Raw genomic sequence first — 23,598 nt, forward strand, 5'->3', positions numbered from 1 at the left:
CATAGAAACACATCTCAATGAAGGGACAATGCCCTGAGCCGTCCCTCCATCATGAATCCAGAGGCAGAGCTTCCAATGCAGTCACTGAGGCTGGAATGTATGTTTTGTTACATTTTAGAACAATCGTCAATTATGGGACATAAATTTTCTCTAAGCAAGTAGGTGCTCACCAAGTGTTTGTTGAATGACTGAATCAGCTCTAGAATACATGCATAACAAGCATTTATACATACATGTTGATGTGGCACTCTCCTCTAGGAAGCTGTCTATGTTAGTGCCTATTCCCCTTCCAAATTACAAGCCTCCAGAAGCCAGAGAGCCTCAACCACTCCACATCCAACCCAGAAGGCAGTGTCCGGGGAGAGCCCACTGCCAGGGTTATCTGGTTCCTGGTTCTCTACAGAGCTACTTCCCAGGCCCACGGCCCAGAGACTTCAGGTAGAGATGGATACCATTCTTGGAGCGCAGGATCAGCTGGGACATCTTGATAGGCACCCGCGAGGGATCCAGAGAGAACTCAAAGCGGTGCAAACAGAGGGCCGTGACCACTTTTATCTCATTCATGGCAAACTGCTGTCCGATGCAGTTCCTACAGTGAACAGCACAAAGAGATGTTGCTCCCTGGAGTGTTGAGATTGGTGAAATTCAGGACTCTTAGTAGCCAACAGAAATCAATAACTATTTTTGGTCGTATAACTGGCTGGTGGATTAATTGATTTGGACTTAAGAAACAGATCTTGGGAGAATGATGAGGAGCCCAGGCTGAGTAGCTTTACACTGGGGATTCTGGTTTGAGGTCTCTCCTGGATGACTCACCCATCCCACCTGCTTCCCTAGGACAGGAATACAATAGCAAGAAAGTTCCCTGGAGTTTACCCTGCATGATGGTACCCACAAACCCAGCATGGTCCCCCCTCATCATGAAGCACTCCATAATGATGCCTCCCCCATGATGTCCTCCACCCCCCTCCACAGCCTTGGGAGCCTGAAGATGCTGGGTCTCTTCCTACCTGGGCCCAGCTGAGAAGGGTATGAAAGCGAAGGGGTGGCGTCCAGAGGTATTTTCAGGGGAAAAGCGCAGGGGATCAAAAACCTAAGGGATCAAGCTTTGTTTAAATATCCACCAGGTCCTGGCATAGTATAAGCCCCATACCCTCCCCCACCCAGTCTGACTTCAGGCCCAGAGATGGAGTACCTCAGGGTCAGGCCACACTGCACTGTTCCTATGGAGGGCATAGATGTGCAGAGAGATCAGGCTGCCTGTAGGTGGAACAGAGGCCTGGTGACAATGTGTTCCTGGAGCAGCTAGGTCTCCTCCACATAAAGGCTAAATCCTCTACTATCCACTGCCAGTGACAGACAGCTTATGTTCACACTCACTCATCAAAGTACCTTGATCATCATCATGACTGGTTCCTATAGACCCAGCACTGGGCATGGTCCTGACACAGACATTGTGGAAAGAAATAAAGGAGAAATGAACCCAACCTACCATAAAGTAGGACAGACAGGGTCTTAATATCCTTTCTGCTTTCAATGAACTCTCAGTAAGTTTATTATTCACAAGATTATGTTATCAATAGTAACAGCTACCAATCACTGGTATGTCCTACATGTTGGGTTGGGTGGAGTTCTACACACTCTTTACAGAGCCATCATGTATTGCTGTGTATGGGTTGTACACTGCACAACATCGTAGTCTATGTGAATCTTGTCCCCTGAAGTTGTCTAGAACTCAACCTGGGTATGCACGGTGGTACTGGAGAGCCCTGATGAATATTGTCTCTTAAATCCTGACAACAACCTTGAAAAGTTGCTATTCTCCTCACCCCTATTTTACATAAGAGGAAATGGAGGCTTAGAGGTGGAGGAATTAATTCATATGTTGTGAGGCTGATTTGACCCAGGCCTCTGAATGCAAAGCCTGAGCTCTTTCCCTTTGATGCAAAGATTTGACCAATAGTCTAAAAGGTTTCAGAAGAGGATCCAGAGGACTCTGATTCTACTCCCACAAACCCACCCCATCCCACCTGCAGGCAGCGAGCGACCATCCACAAAGTTGACAGGCTTGCTAAGCTGGCGGTACACCTGGGGCACAGGTGGGTAGAGACGGAAGCTCTCCTTGATGCACATAGTCAGGTAGGTCATCTTGCCCAGATCATCCCTGCCAGCAACAGAGGACACTTGGGAATGGGGGTAGTAGAATCCTGGAAGAAGATAGACCCCAGCCCCAGCTTCCCACCTCACCACCACCATCCATCCAAGAGTCAGAGGGGGCATAAAAGCTCCAAGTGCCCAGCCAGATCAGACACAGTGTGGCCACTCAGCCCCAGCAATCTGGCCCCACTATCTCCCATCCCCTCCTCATCTTTGCTGCTAGGAGAGGAAGGCACAATACCCTAGAAATGTATGTATCCAGCCATCAAAGACAAGGACAGATCTATGGACATATCTCAGGACCCATCAAAGCCCCACAAGGGGCAATTCCCTGCAGTTTGGAACAGACTTGGAACAGAAAGGACAGGAATGTATGTTGATTGAATTAACCAACCGATATTCGTGAATTGTTCAATGGGTACAGAATGATAAACTGATAAATGATACACACACACACACTACACACGCACACTTGGTCACCAGGAAGCCTCAAATGTGAGGTCTAACTATAACTACTGTGAAATATCTTATTACAGAGAGCCCCAAACTCCCAAGTTATTTTCTCTCTTGTCCTGATTTTTCATTTGTTGTATTGTTTTATTGAATCTGTGTCCTCTAAGTTGCTTCAAGTTCTAAACAGGATGAAGTGAAAGCAGAATGTTTGAACTACCTGCCTCAGGGTGCGTTCACGATGTTGCCCAGCTGAAATCCTCCTTATAAAGTCAAGGTGAGCCCCACGCCTTCTGATGCCTCTGCCCTCAATATCCAGGCCTCTCAACCTTATTCTTCCCTCTGTTTTTCTCTGACTTTTCAGTTATGTGAATTTGTCTCTAAAAACTTCCCAAGAACAGCAACTTGGCTTCTCCTCCTCTTCCCATTTGCCCCACATATACTACCTGGTACCTGGCTGGATACCCTGGAAAGTTCCAAAATCCAACCAATAAAAATAAATAATAGAGTTTCTTCCAGGTCTCGGATCCTAGACATATATAGGTCAGACCCTTCTAGTGAACCCAAAGTTCCTCCATTGACTGGACACTTTATGTACCTCTGCTATGTGCCTTGTCTGTTCGAGAGGCAGTTCAGGAGCCCATAAAATTGAGGTGCCTGGCAGGACACAAAGGCCTGAGGGGAGGAGGCAGTTGGGGGAGAGGAGGCTGTGAGAGATTCCTAGAGATCACACTGCAAAAAGAGTTTGGGGCCAATCAGGTGTCGTGTTCAGGACTTCAGTCTTGAGCCAAGAAACAAGGCAGAACATTTGGAAGTTTTTAAGAGATGGAGTTTGGGAAACAGTTCTTTGTCCTTCACCAGTGGGAAAAGATGTAGGAGTCCAGAGACTGTGTTCTACCACCCAAAGGCAGGTGACAAAGGCTGGCTCTCCCTACCACCTTAGCAACTTCCTCCTCTTTCTCTCCCAGCCCTCCCTGCTCTGCCCAGGAACCCAGAAGGGTATTCGTGTTCTACCAGCAGAGAAATTCAATTCACAAAAATCAGCCTCTTATTGATAACTTTCTCTATGTGACACTGAAAAGGCTCCTTTTGGGAGAAGTGGGCTGCAGGGTACATACACGCTCAGCCACCCACAAAAGCTGTAGCACCAGAAAAAAACAGGTCAGTCACCTCACCTCATCTCCAGGCACAGGACAGGATGGCACAGGACAGGATGGGCACAGCCTCTCCCTGGGTTGGGCACAACAGACTGGGCTCACTCTCAACCTTACTCACCACTGGAAGGAGTCCTTGTCCCCTAGGATCTCACGGACCTCCTCTCTACAGCGCTGCTGATGCTCAGGGTATAGGGCCATGCAGTAGAGAAACCAGGAGATGCCACTGGTGGTGGTGTCGTGGCCTTCAAACATGAACGTGTCCACTTCAGCCCGGATGTCTGTGTCTGACAGCCTAAGCCCATTTTCATCCTGGGTTAAGGGGTAATGAGACAGCTCAAAGCACTTGAAGTAGATATTAAACAGAAATTGAAACAGGAGTTATCAAATGCAGATTTGGAGGAGAAAGTAAAAGCTGCTTTGCAGACTGAGAACTATGAACTTCCCATCTTATCTTCCAAGCCCAGCCTGGATGCCTCCTACTCCATGAAGCAATCTCCCATCTCTCTGACCAAATGACCTGTGACTTTACCCTACCCCAAATGTCAACTCTGCTCACTTAACACACAGAATGCCACCTGGCAAGGGAAGATATCTTTGTCAACATCCACCAACTATTCCCTCTACTAGACTGTAAGAACCTGGAGGGCAGGGCCAGGTCTTTCCCATCTCTATACACTAGTGCAAAAACAGATTCAATGCAGGTACTCAGTGAGTTTATAGAACAGAGAAATAAAGGACCAAATGAATAAAGCCTAAATTCTAAGATTCTACAATGCCAAAATTCTTGGGGCTTTTAGAAGTCTAGAAATATCTTCAGGTTTCTACCATGTAACCCAAGCTCTCAGATCTCTGATGCCACAGCCCAGCCAGACACACCCTGAATATCTGCAGCTTTGTTGATATGTGTAATGGGACAAGGAGCAAGTTATATTTTCCAGGTAAAAAGGTAAGGAGTACTTAACAGCCTCTTCTGCTGGACAGCTGGCCCTAGGCAGAAGATCCCTCTGTGACCAGCTCTCAGTGGGGTTGGGCAACTACATACTCACTCGTGCTTCCAAGAGAATATCCAGGAAGTCCAGGTGCTTCCTTTTCTGAATCTTCTCCTGCTCCTTCTCATCCTTCAGGACTTCCTTCCGCTTCCTGATGACCTGGTCTGGGCCAGGAGCACAGGTTGTGCTGTGCCTGGGAACCCATCCCCTGCCCAAAAGGGAACTGAGGTCCTATAATAGGAAGCATGCAGAGGGGCTGGGAGGAAGAACCCAGGTTTCCTAGGAGTGGGCCCTGCAGGGAAGACCCACCTGTATGGTCATGGGCCATCTTACAGGCCCGCAGGAAGCGGCGGCCATGTGGGGTGAGCCAGTAAATGAAGTCGTTGTGGTACTGGAAGGACTCGATGCGCTGCTGTATCAGTAGTGTGAGGTCACTAACTGCCAAGTAGTAGTCGTTGTCCCTGCACAGCAGAGGGTGCACGGAGGGCAGAGCCCTGAGCAGCTCCCTTCTAAGCATCTGGCCCAAGCACAGCACCTCCTGCTCTTCCCCTCCTTTACCCTTAACCCTCCTCTCTAAAGCAAGCACCAGCAAGGCCTGGCTCATCCCAACAGGGCAACAGGACAGGACACAATCTGTTCTTCAGTCTGGGCCCAGGAGCCCTGCCAACTCTCCCCTCTGAGCTGGCCTGGGGTAGGAGTTAGGGGGCCAACCCCAAAGTGTCTGCTGACCTTTGGCACAGGCCTTTCTCTCCTTTACCAAAGGTGCATTTCATGAGTGTATCCAGTGCCATGTGGCCCACATCACAGAAGATGTCAAAGCTCTTATCCTCAAGAGCCTTTTTCTCCCATTTGTCCTGGAACCCAGAAATGGGAGAGAATGTGGGGGTCAGCTGGGATGGATGCCCCTCTCTCCCCTTCAGGACTTATAGCCTCCCTTCTGCCACCAAGCTCCCCTCTATGTGCACTCCCAGTCCCTGCCCTGCCCTGTGTGCTGCTGGACTGTGGGGTTTGGCAGCCTCTGGGTATCAGGTCCATAAGGCAGGCCAGGAGGCAGATCTTGCATAGTGTACAGATACTTTCTCCCAGTCAGGGCAGCCTATGAGGGAACAGGTGTGCCAAAAGGTGGCGAGCTCCCCAGCACACCTGCAGCACACCTGTGCACATCAGGCCTACAGTAATGCTGGAGAGGAGTTTCCTACAAAGGAAAAGACTAGCCTGGGTAGCCTCTAGGAATTCTCCAGCCCTGAGACCCTAAGTTGATTTGATATCCCTCTTAGAGATAAGTTGTAGCCACATCAGTGATAGGAACTGTGATGAGCAGAGAATGAAAAGGAGACACTTTAGATGTGAAGGGCTTTCCTGATACTCTCAAATACAGGCAGCCCTCAAATTTGTTCCAATAAGGCTTTTATTGATGTCTCCAAGAGCTTTTTGGTCTGACAAGAAAGAGGGCTGGATCTCCTGATGGAGACAAAACCAGGGCTACTTGGATCCTGGGAGTTTTAGCACCTAGCCAGCAATGTCATGCAACAGGAGGGCAGCAGAGCAGGGCATTGGTATTGCAGGCAGAAGGTAGACTCAGGGACTTAGGGGATCTCCCAGCTACAGAGCACCACCTGCCCTCCCCCAGGGCAAAATGAGGGTACAGGGGGCTAGCCCATCAGCCCACAGCTCCAGGAGCCTGCCACAGGGAGCTCACCAGCATGGCATGTGCGCATTCTGCAAACACAGCCACGTAAGGCTTCAGCACATCATAATGGAAGCCAGGTGTGAGCAGCTTGCGGTGCTGGAACCACTTGGGCCCATGAAGAACCAGCAGGCCTTTCCCTGAGAGGAGATTAAAGATGGAAGGCTGGTGAATTCAGGCAATCCTGCTCCAAACCTAGCACCCCGGGATCAAGCACTCCCCATTTCCCATCCCCAGCCTGAAACCCTCTAGGGTGGGCCACTAAAAGACATGGTATTGCCCTCTGTACCCCCACCAACTAGGCACACAGAGGCAGAAGAAGTTCTTGACTGAGTAAGCTTCTTCTTCAGGGCAAGATGGCCCAGCTTCTGCCCCTCAGCAGCACTTACAAAACTGGGACTCAAAGAACACGGAGCTCACACAAAGGAGATTTGGTCCCCTAGGGACAGCCAGGCAGGAGGGAAGCTGGCTGGGCCTTGGCTCTCAGCTGCTGGGACTGTGGCCACAGCTTCAAGACCTGGGGGACAAGCTGCTATGTCTGTGTTTTGTGGCCTCAGGTGGAACCTTATCCTCCTTCCCCCTGCCCCCCACCACATACACATACCCAGCCATGGAAATGCATTCCTATCTTCAAAACTGCATCTCATTTTCCTAAGCCTTTTGTCTTTTCTTTTTATCCTCCCTTTGATAGTTAAAAATAGAGTAATAATCACTGAAATCCGCAAAAAAAAAAAAAACTTCCCTGTGTTACTCTGTGAGTCGATAGTGTTGAGACTGTTTTCTTCCTCTTGCCCTGCTTTTCTCAGCTCCAGGAAGGTGCTGATCGTAAGTAAAAAGACTTTGGAGAAGCATATGGCCTTGGTTCAAGAACACTCAATGTCTCCCACATAATCTCAACATCAACCCACAGTCTTCATGCTGATAACAAAGGTAACCAACCCTCCCTGCCGAGCCTCATCTCCGAATTGAGGTCTGCTTTCCAGTCACCCAGAGCTCTTAGTCTCTGGTGACACCAGCCATGGTCCTACTAGTATAACTTTCCTCTGAACCTTGCCCCAGAGAGCACTACCTACTAACATGTCCTATAGAGCAACTCTGGAGCCACTTTCGTCATGCCCACACATATCCCAGAGCCCTATCCCTGCCTGGAAAGGAAGCAATATGGCAGGCCCAATAAAGGAGGTCCTGGCCCCACTTCCCTGCCAGCCAAGAGCTTTCCTGCTCCTCCCACTGAGCTGCTGAGCCAGAACAGACACATTGGGGGCTGGCCTGTCCAACTGATAGGATCAATGACTCAGTGAGGCAGACAGGGCCAGATCCTGGCCACCCAGCACAAAGAGTGAGAAAGGAAAGGAAGGGAAGGCAGGTGCTCACTCACCAATCCACTGGAGAAAGAAATCGTACACATCCGGGGCCTTAGGGTCTGCAGTAGAAGTAGAAGTCGGTCAAGCAGGGATGGGGGTTCCCAGAGGAGGCTCACTGATGAATGGGGTTGGGACCTTCACCATCCTCTTCCCAGACTTAGGACAGATGCCCAGGCTCTGAGCCCTCTGCTTTCAGAAAGCCCCACCCTCTCCTTGAGGTACCTTACCCCCACGGCTGTACACAGCTTTGGCATAGTCAGGTTCATAGATGTTCAGGAAGCCAAGGAACTGTCCCAACCAGAGTTGGTGGGCATAAGGGAACTGGTGGGCCCAGGATACCACCCTTTCCAGGAAGTCTGTCTGCTTAGCCTGAAATGGTAATAGAAGGTCAGGAACCCAACGTCACTAGCCAGGCACTAGGTCGCTAGGCAGAGAAGAGAGGAGGCAGCCCACGCAGCTGGGGGCTCTCTCCCCACTCCTCTGCACACTCTCTCCTCAACAGCTGGATACAGTGCTTCCTCCAGCCCCTCAGCCACTGCCTTAAGTCCAGGGATCCTTGTCTGATCCAAGTCACCACCTCCACAGATCCTGAGGATTGGGCCTATTTTGGTCACCAGCCATCAGCTGTGCCTTCTCTGGGGTTCCTCTCCTCCCAAGCCCACTGAAGTTTGGTGTATTCCCCCCCAGAGATTCATCCCTCAGGATCCTGAGTTCAACCAAGATGGTTGTAAGAGTTCTCATCACCCTCGAGCACACATTGCCAGAAAGCACAAAGTGAGGGAAAGGTGAGCTACTAGAGACCTAAATTGACCAAACTGTGTGCATGTACAAATACATAACAATGAGTCATCCCACTATTACATATAATTACAATGCCAATAAAAATATTTTGTATATATATTATATATACATATATAATATATATTCAATCAAATAAAACCCCACAAAGTGATAAAAATCATCTTTACCTATAATTAAGAGGGAAAATTCTAGTTTACCTTTCAAGCTCTTATTCCTAGAAGTATTCCTTTTCCTCATGTCTCTTATTTTTCCATCCACCCTCCTAGATTTTCCTCATCAACTTTCTGATCACCAGGGCCACTTCCTTTTCCCCCATTCTCCCAGGTCCAGGAAGCCAAATTGGATGTGGCAGATAAAGGCTTAAGTCACAGAAAAGCCAGACTCATAATATCCCAGCACTGAAAAGAGCCTATGGCTGATCTGGTTCATCTGCACCCCACTTCCCTCCTTATCAACCCTGCTTGTGTCCTTCAGCATCCCTGCCACAGACAGGAGACCCTGACCTCATGCTGACCCTGACTTCAAGTCACAGTCAACTTGCCGTAGACTCCCTGTGCCACCGATTGCCCCAGGAACCTAGATCAAGTGAGGACAGCTCCCAGCATTTTGCCCCAAACCTGCATCTGCAGCCCCTCCAAGAGTTCTGGGATGTCTTCCTTCTGGGGCACATGATGGCTGCTGGCCAGTTCTTCTCGGTTATACAACAGGTTGCATCAGACTCGTCCTCAGATTCCCTGAGCTAGGACATTTACTCGTAACTCTGGGACAGTTTGTTTTTCTCCAGAAGGAAGGAAGCAGGGGGAAATCAGGATATGGAGATAATTCACTGAACCTAGCTCCCCAGCCCCACCCACCTCCTTGTTAAGGCTACTAGGAATAAACAATAGGAGGGACTGGGAAAAGCAAGCATTAGTTATCCCTCCCTGCTCTACTCCCCAAGAGTCTGAATAGGTTTTGCCCCAAGAATCAGATCAGAAGAGGTCATCAATATTGCCTAATCAAACTATGACCTCTTTTTATAGGTGGGAACAGCCCAAAGTCCAAAGGGAATTGATGTGGGCACGGTCCCACATGAGTCAGAGTCAAACAAGAATCATGACTGAGGCTCTTCCTGCTGTCTCTCTTGTTAATAAGACTTCTTAGGCCACCAGACAGTTGTCCTGAAGCTTACTTAGCTGGCCAGTGTCCAAAGAAAAAACTACCTGCTTCTCCAATCTACTGTAGCCACAGCACTCCCACGTTCTCTCTTTAGAATCAAAATAAATCTGTTTACAAAATGGGGAGGACATTTAAAAAAAAAAAAGTCAGAAGGGTAGAAAACAGAGATTTCCTCTTCCCCAGCAAGTTGCAACCTTCTGAATACAGGTCATGTTGATCTCAGACTCTAAATATCACAAGTTGCCTGGCCTCAGACCTCCACCCTGTGAGTATCTCTACGTGTGAGAGCTCAGATACCTTTAGCAACAGGAAACTTACTGCTTTTCAATGGAACCATATTCGGGACTAACAAAATTCTTAAAAAGACTTCTTAGTCATTGGACTGAAAGTCACCTGCCTGAAGCCTTTCCCATGCGTCTCTGTTCTACTCTCTGGAACTACTTAGATCCATATTTTGGATAAATGAATAAAACCCTTGGTGACTTAATTCAGGGGAGCAAAGCCATTCACACACAGGCTGAGCAGCAATGGCAGCATCCCCTGGGACTATTAAGCATCTTTTGGGTCCCTTGATCTCCTGTTGTCTTAGGTGGTTTTTTTGTTTATCTGTTTGTTTGGTGGTGCTGGAAATTGAACCCAGGGTCTTGGGCATTGGAGGCAGACACTCTACCAACTGAGCTATATCCCCAGCCCGTCTTAGGTGTTTGGAAGTCTCTACATGATATCCTCCAGGACCCTCAAACCCAGCATTTTGAAACTCAAGTGCACACATACGTTTATATATATCATGTTTTCCCCCAAAATCTGTACCTAGCCCCATCCCATGGAATAGAACCACTACCCATCTCAATGCTAGCCAGGAATATGAAATATGATTTCTTTCCATGGTTGATAGTGATAGCAAGGTCCCTGCTATCCTGTGTGGAATCTGGCCCTCCTCACTGCAGGCTCTACATGTGACTTTTACAGTGGAATTGGCAAAACAGAGCTAATAAAAACCAGATATAGCAGCTCCAGGGAGGAGTCTCCCACCATGAAACTCTACAAATCCAATACCCAAGGGTCCCACACCCTAACATGGATATGTGTTGCCAGCCCTGAGCCTCTTCTTCCTGGGCCTCAGATCCATGCATATTTAAATTTGACAGAAATTCATTCCTCTGATTACAGTCCTCCAAATCCCATCCATGTGGCTCAACGGATCCTTTTCTCTCTAACTAATATTGCCAAATCCCACTGTGATTGAGATGGATGGATACCTCAATTTAACAAAGCTCCAAGGGCAATCTTTGTCCCCTTTTCCTAGTGGTAAAGGGAACTTCACTGATACCTTCACATCTGTGGCAGAGGCCTTGATGTCCCTCGCCTTTGCCCACCGTGCCCAGACCTGGCCTATGCTACCCCTCATTCTGCTCCATTCCACTAACTGCCTCCTCAGCATCTGTCTAGATTATCTCCACCTATCCTTTCTGGCTCCCAATTGCCCTGCACCTGACCTTCCTATCCACCATTTTCCCACCACCCTGACCCCTCGCCTCCTATTTGCCTTCCACCCTGGCCTCTCGGCTTCCTGTTTGGTCTCTGTCAATCTATGCACCACAAGTGTTGTAATTTTTCTCAAACACAAGTCCAACCTCCGTCATTCCCTTGCTTCAGTGGCTCTAATGTTGTTCTTGGGGGAAAAAAACATAGCCTCTTGGCATGACCACAAGTATGTACACGACCTGCCTCTGCCCCCACTTGCCTCATCCTCTCTATTATGTCCTTGTTCTCACCTTGCAGAAGTGCTAAGCTACTGACACAGGCACATACTAGAACTCAAAAATTAAATTAATTATCCCAGTGATTCAGTAGGCTGAGGCAGGATCACAAGTTCAAAACTAGACTCAGCAACTTACTGAGACCTTATTTCAAAATAAAAAATTAAAAGGGCTATGAATGTGGCTTAGTTGTTGAGAGCCTCTGGGTTCAATCCCCAGTACAAAAAAAAAAAAAAATCAAATTAACGTCCTAAACACACAGTGCTCTTTCCAGCATCTATGCCTAAACCCAGGTAGCCTCTTCTGTCTTTCCTTCTGCATTTCCATGAACTTCTGCCTCCAGACCTTGTAAGAGTCACCTCAATATCACCTCCCTGGACCTATTCTGACTCCCAAGCTGAGAGGTCCCTTCTCTCAGCCCTAGGATCCATAAAAATGTGCTGTGTTATCCATCTCTCCCTCAGATCCAGTTCCTTTAGTCTTCACCCTCCAATCTCAGCATAGGATCAGACAGGGAGTTGTTGGTCAAATGTTTGTTGCTCGAGAAAAGAAAGACCAAAGACTGGATTTATTTGGAAGGAAAGAGGAGGACAAAGGAAGCAAATATCTTGGGGTGTTTTGCATTTAAAAATCCCTCTACAATAATTTAACAGTAGACATCTATCTGCTATCTTAGCAGCTTGCTAAGACTCCATACTGTATTCCTTTTGATATTCTTCTAAACCCAACACAGCAAGTTGAAGGTGGTATCTCCATTTTTTCAAGAAGAAAATGGAAGCATAGAGAGGGGAGAGATTTACCCAATAGGGCACAGCAAGGGCCCATTGTCAATGTTTGCTGAATAAAATGAGCCAGTGTCTTCACTAATCCATCCAGGGTCTATTCCAGGAACTATTCCAGTGATGGGCAGGGCCAGGGGCAAGGTCTCAGGGATCTCAGGGGATTACCTGCCCTTGGACTGGAAATAGGCATGCTCCCCTCCACACAGGCACACATTTGATTTGTCAGCTCCTCCCAGAAACTCCAACCTTAGATCCACAATTGACACCTACTATGTGCAAAGTCTTCCTTAAGCCCCAGAGCAGAATAAGAGGCACTCTACAATAGGAACTGACCTATCCCAACAAGACACATTCTAAGAACTGAGTAGGATAAAAGGTAGACACTCCAGGGCCTCATGATTGGAGACCAAAAAGGGAGAAGCCCATCCTGATGGACAACTCCATACCCAACACCCCCAACCACCAATCCTCTTTCTTCCCTTCCCACTCCCATCTGCACCAAGTCTAGGAATAAAACTTGCAGTTACTTTTTAGGGATCAATCATGTCCTGATTTAAAATGCAGGAGTCCAGGGCCCAGCCTTAACTCAATTTCTGAGCTATTGTATGGATTCAGGCAAATATTTTTCCCCCTCTGAATCTCAACTTCCTCATCTTTACCCTAGGGAAACTAATCCTCCCCCCTCCCCACCCTCCCTATTTCTCAGGTTCAGGTGTGGATTCAAACAACATCAGAGGTGCCAAGCACTGAAGGCACACAGTGGTTCTATGCCTCCCATGGTTCCCCAGGAAACCTTTCTAGTGTTTAGGAGCAACCACCCATTTGATCTTTACATGCCATTCCTAGTGTCAAGCAAAAGCCCTTTAGATGGTTGTTTTGGAGATGGAGAAGCCAGGCCTGGGCTCTTTTCCAGTCCTCCTCACACTCCCAAGTTTCAGGAGAGGGGGAGGTTAGGAGAGAAGAGAACAGTCATAGAGTTGTGAAGAGGACAAGATCCCCGTCCTGGGGAAGCCCACTATGAGAGCAAACCTAATTCTGACGGAAGCAGGTAGAATTGGGGATGGAAGGGGAATTGAAAGTCTCCCTAAATATCTCTCATATTTGCTTCATGAGGGTTAGACCTCAACCTTCTCATGACCCTCCTTCCATACTTGGCAAAGATTCCACCATGCCCTCCTGACCCCTCCACGTATCATCTCTATCACTCTCTCTCTCCCCTCTTCAAATACTCCTCACTACTTTCCAATATTCCCTATTGGTTCATTTGATGATGGCTGGTCTGTGCCAGGCATTGTGCTGAACCTTGAGATCCCAGGGATGAATCAGAACGGATCTCTATCCTCCAGAGGTCACAGACTGGAGGGAAAGATGGGAAATTACTGAGACAAAAAGAATGGACCTAATGTGGAATACTGGGAGGCACTTCACCCAGCCAAGGCTTTCGTGTCTGCTTTCCCCTCTAGACAGTAATTTCTTTTTTTTTTTTTTAAGAGAGAGTGAGAGAGAGAGTGAGTGAGAGAGAGAATTTTTAAATATTTATTTTTTAGTTTTTTTCAGCGGACACAACATCTTTTTTGTTTTGTATGTGGTGCTGAGGATCGAACCCGGGCCGCACGCATGCCAGGCGAGCGCGCTACCGCTTGAGCCACATCCCCAGCCCTAGATAGTAATTTCTATGAGAGCCTGGGCAGGGTCTGATTTTCTCCCCAACCCACATTTATCTTTTCTTAGTTGTCCCCAGGATGCACACAAGTTACTAGGCTATCTCCAAAAGATTATCTAGAGGCAAGAATAAGTCTTGAGATCAAGCTCATTTCTGGAGTCAGTAGTAGAAGAGAGGCAATTCCCTAGATAGAAGATGAGGAAAGAGGATTTAAGAGGTAAAAGGAAAAAAAACGTCCCTGAGCCCTAATCTCTGGCATCTACACCTGGGCTCCCAAACTTGGCTGCAGATTAAATCACTTCTGGAGGTTTTGAAACTCAGATTCCTGGTCCCGATCTGACAAATTAGAATCTCCAGGTGCTGGAAACTCACAGATCTGCTTCTCCCAGTGATTCCAGTTGCCTACCTTGTGTGAAGAAATGTCTGATCTAGATGCTCATGACAGAAGGCATTCCTAAAGGTGGGTACTGTGATGGTCCCCACCACACCGCAATAATGAGAGGATGAGCCAGGATCTAAACCCACGAAGATGCCATGCCTCCTCCATGTCCCATCACCAAAATTTAGACCCTCTGGGAGGTCTCTCATGGCATTGCTTATCTCTGCCTCTTTCATTTTTTGCCTTAGAAATGGAAATCTTTATGCTGCATAGAGCAAAGAGGATAACGATGACGCTCTAAACCTGACAGCCTAGTTCTAGGGCACTGTCAGGGGCTTTGGTTCCTTTCCTATGCCATCGCCAAGCCTTTGGTACAGCCTTGTCTGAACCTTGAGCCTCACAATGGTGAAGGAGTCTGTGACCTGAGATGTTCCCAATGTGAAGTGCTCACTCCTTCTGAAGCCACCTTCAAAGGCATGAATGAGGAAGCAGTCCCAGTAGGAAAGCTGAACAGAAATCACTCCCCTTGCCTAAGCTGAAGGTCTCCCACCCCAGCCCCCTAGGGGATTAGGCCTGATTCTCTGAAGAAAGGGAGCTGCCTCCTTTCTCTACCCTTCCCCACATACCTGAAGAGCATGCCCAAAGAGCCAGTGGGTGGGGGGCCCTGAGAAGCTTTCCATAGCCCTGGCCAACATCTGTCTCCGCAGCAGCAGGCGAAGGAGCTTGAGGAAGCCGATGACCAAGATCACTCCAGACACCCATAGGCTCAGTCGGGAGAAGCTCAGGGACAGAAAGCTGGGAACCATGATTACAGTTGCAGCACTCGGGTCCAGCCTGCCTCCAGTTGCTTCTGGGTTGTCTTTTATTCTGGATCCAGGCATCCAGCCAGTTCCCACCCCAAGCCACACCCTGCAGCCAACAGTAGTCCAGATTGGGCTGAGTGCCAAAGGGTGGAGACAACAATCTCAAAAGTCGTGAACAACAGAAGAGAATACCTAGCTGACTTCTCCCAAAACTTGACTGAAGAGAAACTAGGTACTAGGCTCAAAAAAAAAAAAAAAAAAAAAAAAAACAGGCAATTGGCATCCCACCTTTCAGGAGCAAACAGAAGGTGAATCATGGTGCATAACATTGGCATAAAAACTCCGTTTTCCCACAAGCACCTTGTATGTTTCCAGGACTTTGTACACACTGTTCTCAATTCACCCAGAAAACAAGGAGATTGTAGGTGCTTGCTCTTTATACCGATTTCCCAGATAATGAAATGAAGACTCAGCTTGCCTGTGCTTTCTTATAAGAAAGTTTCCACTGTCCCCTTCAACGTGACCCTGGACAGACTTGTACTTTTGTCAGGCCCATAATGCTTTGGGTCCTTTTTTGTGAGGCAACTTTATGGATGAGGTTCCACCCACAGAAGAGAGATCCTGAGACAGAAAAGAGCCAGTTGTACCCCCCAAAAAACATAGAACAAACGTGACATTTAAGAACATAGATATCATCCTTTCAGGATGATTAAGGGAGTTCATCAAATGCAATCCCTCTTGGATGGATAGAGCTACTTAGGCCCAGAAATGGGTAGGGAAATATCCCAAAGTTGCACAAATATCCAAAGGCAGTGGCCACCCCCCCATGTCCTAGTCCAGGGTTCTGTTGAAGAACAAGCGTGGCCCAAGCACCTCTTGCTTCTTCCTCCAATGTTGGCTTGTATTAATCAGGGCTCCAGCAGCACGCAGAATTCACTGCGGATGTTTTAGATGAAGAGTAGGCAGAGTTAAGGCAACAAACAAGATATGCTGTAGCATCCTGAGACTAGCAACAGCAGGAAATCCGTCCACCCTCCCAGGCTGGAGGAACAGTGTTTCCAGAGCCTGGTGGAAGCTGGATTTATGAGGAAAAAAAGTATTATCAGAGAAGTGATGCTGGAACTGGAAAGAAAAAAATGTTCCAAACCCTTTCCTCTCCCATGTTCCAGTCTTTCCCAAACAGAAATGAGATGATAAGGGATCCTGGGGAAGTCAGTCTGTGGAAGTCAGATTGCCAGCAGGGACAGAAGAGCAAAGACTGAGTAGGGCAGGGAGGTGTCAAGGGGCAAATGAGAACACAGGTGGACTTGGAACTCAAGAACTCAGGGCACAGACGGCAGGTACCGACCTAGAGGAGAGTGAGGTGTCAATATGGCCTTCTCATTCCTTCTGGCAGAGAGGATCAAGCCTACTCCCAATAGGGAAGAGTGTATCCAGAGCGTACCCCCAGGCAGAAAAGGCAAAAAGAGACTACAATGAATGGAAATCCAAAAGTGTATTCTCCATTAATCTGCCACACTTCACAAATTCCAGGGTTGTTCTTCAATTTATTGGACTAAAACAATAAAACACTCATTTTAAATGAGTGCCCCATTTAAAATGCAAGTCACCCAGGTCAGAGAATAAGGGAACATGATAAGCTAACTGCAGACTTTCATACTTTATAGTAAATTCATTTATCAGCCTGGCAGTGTAATAAAAGAAGTATTAGGGGGAAAGATTTCTGAGAAAGCTCCAATCTGAGGAAGGAGCCATGCCTACTGGCAACAAGTATATGAGATTCACCTAAAAGTAAATAAGGCTAGGATAGAAGTTGTTAGATGGGTAGAGTAAATATTGGTTGAATGACTTTCCAACATCCATTTCCTGATTATCCCTTCTACACGGTACCACAAATTCACTGCCTTTGGGATGCACTGGAATTGCCCTCATCCTCAACTCCAGTATGGACTTGTATTTATGTAATATATATAGTCTATCTGTCATACACTGCTGATCACTCCCTGGCTATAATCTGATAGGGCAAAAGGCAAGTCAGCAAATAACTAGAATCACAAGCTGGACAGCAGCCAACTCTCAGATCCTAGTCCTACTAGATACCCACCTGACCATCCTGAGAGTATAGTGAAGATAGATTGTATTCATCTTGCCCATAGTGATTAATTATTTCCAAGATAAGCACATGATCTAGAACTCCTAGATAAAGTTTCACCTAAAGCTAAGATTACCTATGAAAGGTTTAAGTGAGCAAATAATTTCTCTTTGTTGTATAAATTCTATTTGAGTTGGATTTTCTTTCACTTGAAATGAAGGATTCCTACATGATATACTTAGGAAAGCCCAGAAAGGTGGGAAAGGTTTGGTTAAGTAGGGCTGAGATGTATTTAGGGAGTTAGCCTGGGACAAACTGACTGGAATTAACCTGAAACAGGACAAGAAGGATCAACCTGGTATATTTTGAGCAGTGGGGCTAGCCTGGGAAGTACTGAGGGAGTTTATAGAGGAGCCCTAAGTGAAATTAGCTAGAGTAAGGTCCATAAGAGGGGACTGAGCAATGATCTGGGTATGAAGAACGAGAGCAAGATGGATACCACTCATGGCCTCTGAAGTCCTGCAAAACTTCTACTGCCAGAAACATGACACACCCCCTCTCCACTTCCTTGTTAGTCTGGCAGTCATCCATACATCTAAGGCAAAAGTCAAGTAACCATATGATCAGAGTCAAAGGTTGAGTACCAGCCAACTCCCTAGTTCTTTCCCACTAGCTACCCACATCCAGCCACCTTAGAAGAATAATTCTCAGAAGCCCAAATGTACCTCTCTGAAGTTTCCACCCACTGGTCTTAGTTTGGTTCTGAACGACCTGATAGAAAACTTCTACTAACTAAACAAATGGCAAATATATATATATATATATATATATATTTTTTTTTTTTTAAATGTTCAACATATGAAAATGCAAATCAAAATTATAATGATATTTCATCTCACTCCAGACAGGATGACAATTATCAAAAATACAAATAATAACAAAAGCTGGCAAGGGAGTGGAGGAAAGGAACCCTCATATATTGTTGGTAGGACTACAATTTATTACAACCACTCTGGAAAGTAGTATGGAGATTCCCCAAAAACATATGAATGGGACCTCCATATGACCCAGCTATCCTACTCATTATATGTATCCAAAAGATTTAAAATCAGCATACTATACGGATGCAGCCACATCGATGTTTAAAGCAGTACAATTCACAATAATCAAGTTATGAAACCAGCCTGGAAGCCCATCAATAGATGAGTGGATAAATACAATGTGATATATATATATACAATGGAGTTTTACTCAGCCATAAAGAAGAATGAAATTATGGCATTTGCTGGAAAGTGAATAGAACTAAAGAATATCAGGCTAAGTGAAACAAGCCAGACCCAGAAAGTTAAGGGTCAAGTGTTTTCTCTCATATGCAGAAACTAGACCAAAAGAAAAAGGAAAAAAAAGATCTTTTAAAAGGGGTGGGAGGACTGGGGTTGTAGCTCAATGGTAGAGTGCTTACCTTGCATATGGAAGGCACTGAGTTCAATCCTCAGCACCACATAAAAATAAGATAAAGGTATTGCATCCACCTACAACTAAAAAAATTCTTTTAAAAAGTGAGGGGTGGGAGGGAATCCCATGAAAATAGAAGAGAGATTAGTGTAGTAGATGAGGGGAAGAGAAGAAGGATGTCAAAAGGGAGGAACAGGGCTGGGGCTGTAGCTCTGCGGCAGAGCACTTGCCTAGCATGTGTGAGTCACTGAGTTTGATCCTCAGCACCACATAAAAATAAACAAATAAAATAAAGGCGTTCTGTCCATCTACAACTACAAAATTTTTTAAAAAGGGAGGATCAGGGCTGGGGATGTGGCTCAAGCGGTAGCATACTCGCCTGGCATGCGTGCGACCCGGGTTCGATCCTCAGCACCACATACAAACAAAGATGTTGTGTCTGCCGAAAACTAAAAAAAAAATATATATTAAAAATTCTCTCTCTCTGTCTCTCTCTCTCTCTCACCTCTCTCTTAAAAAAAAAAAATTGACTGTGGTGATGGTTGCACAACTCTGTTTTTTTTTTTTTAAAAAAAAAAAAGGGAGGATCAGTGGAATGAAAGTGATCAAATCATTCTATGTACATATATGAATATAGCACTATGAAATTAGTATATATATATATATATACTGCACTAATTTAAAAATAAATTGAAGAAAGACTAATTGAATAGAGGAAAGGGAACAGGAGAGGGAGAATGAGAGGGTAAGGAGAAGTACTGGGGACCGGACTAGAGCAAATTCTATTCTATGCTTACATAATTATGTCAAAACGAGCAGTGTTATGTATAACTATACTGTACTAATAAAAAATTTACACATAAATAAATAAAATTGAAAAAAGAAAACTACTTTAAAGAGGCTTAGAGATAACCCTCAATACAGAAGTGTTCTAGAAAGAGTTGGCACTGGCCCTCAAGAGCAGATTATGAGCATTACTTCCAACTTTAGAGTTCAGTGACATCATACTGGTAGCTTGCAATTGGCCATCGTGTGATTATTTACACCACAGAAATTGGCAAATGCCACAAATCAAGGCTTCCTCCCCCAGGAAGACAGGTGTTAAACATTTTCCAACATACCATTCCCCCAAACCCCCAGCTGCAGAGTAAGTGACCCTCCTTGAGTGGTACTTGCCTAAGAGACCATCATTATGCAGGCTTGTAGGACAAGGCTGGAAGGCACCTTTTCAAACTCCTGGGAAAAGAAAAGTAACGGTCTTTAACCCCCTTAGCCTGTGGCTAAGGGAATATGGAAGGAAAGGTGGTTAAGGAGATGGAGAGGAGATAGACTGACTTTATCCAAATCCTTGCCAGTAAATCTTCTCCTCCAGAAGACTTCCTCCATACCCTTATGTTGTGCAGGGGCTCTGACCCAGGAAACAAAGTTAAGGACTCAGCAGGTAGAAGATGAGGCATGAGGTAGTTAGGATAATAGAGGTGGCAACATTATCATTACATTTTCAGCCCTCAGCCAGTTTTTTTGTTGTTGTTTTGGTTTTTTTTTGTTTTTTTTTTTTTTTTGCCGCCATTTCACCCCAGAGTCTTTCCCATAAGCCCTTTTTATATGCAGGCCAAAGAAAGAAGGCACACAGATTACATAAGTGGGCCCATGCTCACAAGAAAATATTTATGACCTCAAGCACAATGAATCACAGTGTTTCTGGCCTTGACTAACCATAACATAGTCAGTTCCCAGCCCTGGCTATACATTAAAAAATATAACATAGTCTGCCAGAAGTCTTGGCAAGGGAGCCAAACTATAGCCATTTGGGGCCTGATCCAAGAATCCAACCCTTTAGGATTTCTCACCATACAATCCACCTGTCTTGCATCTTCTTCCACCTGCAAAACCCTGAACTTTGTTTCCTGCATCAGAGGCCCCACATGACATCTTCCTTTCCAGAAATACCAATTAAAGTCAGTCTTTGAAATCTGCCAAGTTTCTCTGCAACTCTTCTGGGTGGGTTTATTTTGTTCCTTCATTGCCATCATTTGAGTGCTTGTCTCCCATCTCAAACCCTTCCATAAGTCCCATCTCAAACCCTTCCATTCTGCTGCAAGTGGGAGACCACGCTGGTATTTCCCTTGTTTTGCATGAGATAGATAAGACACAAGCATTCAGTAAACCTATGAGCAGGTGCACGAATTAAGGGTATTACAGGCACTGAGTGATGTGGGAGTGGAGAAAACAGGATGTTGGGCATCCACAACACAGCACAGCTCTCACCCCCAGCTCCATAAATCTTCAAGGGACATTCAGGGCTTTCTCCACTTACCAGCACACAATAGATACTTAACCAATAACTGACAAGTGGATGTTGAAGGGCCTGGCTATTACAGACTGGCTGGATATGTGGGGAGAAGACAGTGAGGAAAGGTTTACTAACCAATACAAACTATATTGGAAATTTTATATATATATATATGAAATGCGCTGTACTGATGCTCTTCTGGGGATGCATTTGGCACCTCTGTGGCTAGTTCCCAGAATCCCTTCTCCCCCAGGCCCCCCACCCTTCTGCCTAAGATGGTGGATGATGCTCCTTACTGAAGCTTCTAGCAATCCAAGCCAGCCAGTATGATTGATGAAGAGGTTAGGGGTGAGAGGATAGGTCAGACATAAATGGGAAGTAACCTGAACACCAGGCTAAAAGTTTGGCCTTTTCCTCTCAGGACCCTGAGAGGGAAAACTATTGAAATCTTATGAATGGGAGATGTTAATGGGGAAGGGATAGACAAGGCACAGGGAATAACTGTAAGAGTCATTATGGTTTGGATATGAGGTATCCCCCTAAACCTTATGTGTGAGACAATGCAAGATTTAAAGGCAAATGATTGGGTTATGATACCCTTAACCCAATCAGTGAATTAATCCCTGATAGGAATGAACTGAGCAATAACTGTAAGTGGGTAGGGTGTGGCTGGAGGAGATGGACCATAGAGGTGTAACTTTGGGGTATATATTTTGTTTCCTGATCATCATGTGAGCTGCTTCCCTCGGCCACTCTCTTCCACCATGATTTTCTGCCTCATTCAAGCCCTGAGGAATGGAGCTGGCTGTCAGTGGTCTGAAACCATGAGCCCCCAAATAAACTTTTCCTCCTTAAACTTATTCTGGTCAGGTCATTTAGTCACAGAAGTGAAAAAGAAAGAGTCCACAGACAGGAGCCATCCTCATAGGAACATGCCCTCTTTGCCTGGATTCCTCAAGAAGGGAGCAGAAACCCTGTCTGCCAGAGGTCACGCTACCAACACATCTAGCTGTCCCCCAGTCAGGAAAATCGATGAGTCATGGTTCCTAGGAAGGGAGGAAAAGGAAAAAGAGCAAAGAAGAGAAGGAAGGAGGGAAGGGGAGGGAGATGAGGAAATAGCTCCTTTTGAGATGCCAGAAAGAGTTTTCTCTGATGTGCCCAACATCCTCCTTCTCCCTGCAGGTCCGAAGCAACTGAGTAATTCCCGTATCTCTTTCCTCGGTTTATGGGACACTGAATATTCATGTGGGGGTTCCCAAGCTCCAAGATTCAATAGACAGCTCTTAGAGCTCTCCCTTCCTGGCCTGGCTAGCCAAGCTCTTCATCAGACACATTAGCTGCCTGGGACTTCCAGGAGCTTCAGCTAAGACCATCATCTTGGATTTCTGTCTAATCTCAGATGCAAGCACAGCACTGGGCAGGTTTCTTAACCTCTCTAAATCTCAGGTTGCTAATCTAGACTGGAGACTATAATAGTATCTACCTTGTAAGGTGTTTGGCAGGTCAAGGGGATAATGGGTGTGAAGTACCAGCCCCCACATTAAGAATAGCTTAACGGGGCTGGGGTTGTGGCTCAGGGGTAGAGCACTCACCTACCATGTGTGAGGCACTGGGTTCGATCCTCAGCACCATATAAAAATTAAAAAATGAAGATATTGTGTCCACCTATAATTAAAAAGGAAAAAAAAAGGATAGCTTAACAGTCTTATAGTCGTTTGGGGATGGGAGGTTATCAGTAAAAGGAGAATGGTTGAGACAACATGACTCTGGACTCAGGCTTCTTTACCTTCTCAACAGCTTCTCCCACTGAAATAGACTTGGTTCAGAGTAACCCCAGCTACACTGGTTCTGAAACTGGGTATATATGAAATGGATTGGGGAGGGAGAGGGCTGTGGAATGTGGGCCGGGCAGGCAGAATCAGGAGGCCCAGAAGCTGGTGTGTTACATTCAGGTATGGTCTCAGTAAGACAAGGCTGGGTCCTTCTTCCAGAGTGACCAGAGGGCCTCTGGATAAGAATCCAGGGACAGGTCCCCAGAATGAACAGGTTGGGGTATGCTGGGCTGCATATTGGGTTGAAGAGCTGAATTCCAGACCATGAACTCCCTGTATGATCCTGAGCAAGTAGTTTCCTTCTTGGTCCTCAGTCTGCTCATCTGTTCAATGGGAGGGTTGATCAAGGCCCCAGCTTGACCTAAGGTAATGTTTTGGAAAGGGTCTGATGCTCAAGAAGGACAACAGTTACCACAAAGTTGTAAGTGGGTCTGAAAGCAGTTGGGAGAGAAGTATTACTGACTTTTTCTCTTGTAATTCCCAACCTCTGCCTATCTAATTTCCTATGTTCTATATTCAATGCACTTCCTCCAGGAAGCCCCTCCCAAGCCCGTGTTCATCAGCACACTGCTGAGTTTGGCTGTTTTTGATTCCCGGCTGCATTTAGCCTGTCATCCACGAACCTCACTCCCCTCATCTTCCATCCACTTAAGGCCATTCAAGAACCCTGTTCCTCCTCAAAGGCAAGAACTTCTCCATTTCAACTCTTCAGTGACCATGGCTCAGCCTGGAACCATAGGACCAACCACTCCAGTATGCCTAGGACTGAAAGTTTC

The 23,598-nt window shown here is 46.3% G+C and overlaps 1 protein-coding gene across 2 annotated transcripts; it reads right to left on the reverse strand.

Annotated features, from left to right (window-relative positions):
* Positions 1-70: 70 nt before the first annotated feature.
* Positions 71-15,218, reverse strand: Cyp4b1 (cytochrome P450 family 4 subfamily B member 1). 2 transcript variants are annotated; one of them, XM_076860459.2, is made up of 12 exons: positions 14,974-15,200; positions 8,032-8,173; positions 7,819-7,863; positions 6,453-6,580; positions 5,483-5,607; positions 5,063-5,214; positions 4,811-4,917; positions 3,883-4,073; positions 2,031-2,164; positions 1,196-1,260; positions 1,011-1,093; positions 71-589 (listed from the first exon to the last, which is right to left on the reverse strand). In XM_076860459.2, the coding sequence occupies exons 1-12, from the start codon at positions 15,151-15,153 to the stop codon at positions 406-408; spliced, it is 1,536 nt and encodes a 511-aa protein (XP_076716574.1). In that variant the 5' UTR covers positions 15,154-15,200; the 3' UTR covers positions 71-405. The 2 variants fall into 2 exon arrangements, with proteins under 2 accessions (XP_076716574.1, XP_076716575.1); XM_076860460.2 differs by lacking the exon at positions 8,032-8,173 and having other exon boundaries at positions 14,974-15,218.
* Between the last annotated feature and the right edge of the window lie 8,380 nt (positions 15,219-23,598).

The sequence above is a fragment of the Callospermophilus lateralis genome, chromosome 7 (genome assembly GCF_048772815.1).
Source record: "Callospermophilus lateralis isolate mCalLat2 chromosome 7, mCalLat2.hap1, whole genome shotgun sequence".
In the NCBI taxonomy this organism is placed as follows: Eukaryota; Metazoa; Chordata; class Mammalia; order Rodentia; family Sciuridae; genus Callospermophilus; species Callospermophilus lateralis.

Excerpts from the sequence above, each read along its gene's own strand:
- Cyp4b1 (XM_076860459.2), bottom strand. The coding sequence starts at position 15,153 with ATGGTTCCCAGCTTTCTGTCCCTGAGCTTCTCCCGACTGAGCCTATGG. Across the intron at positions 6,581-7,818 it reads TTTCTTTCTCCAGTGGATTG|GGAAAGGCCTGCTGGTTCTT; the intron begins GTGAGTGAGCAC and ends ATCTCCTCTCAG. Across the intron at positions 1,094-1,195 it reads CAGTGTGGCCTGACCCTGAG|GTTTTTGATCCCCTGCGCTT; the intron begins GTACTCCATCTC and ends TTGATCCCTTAG.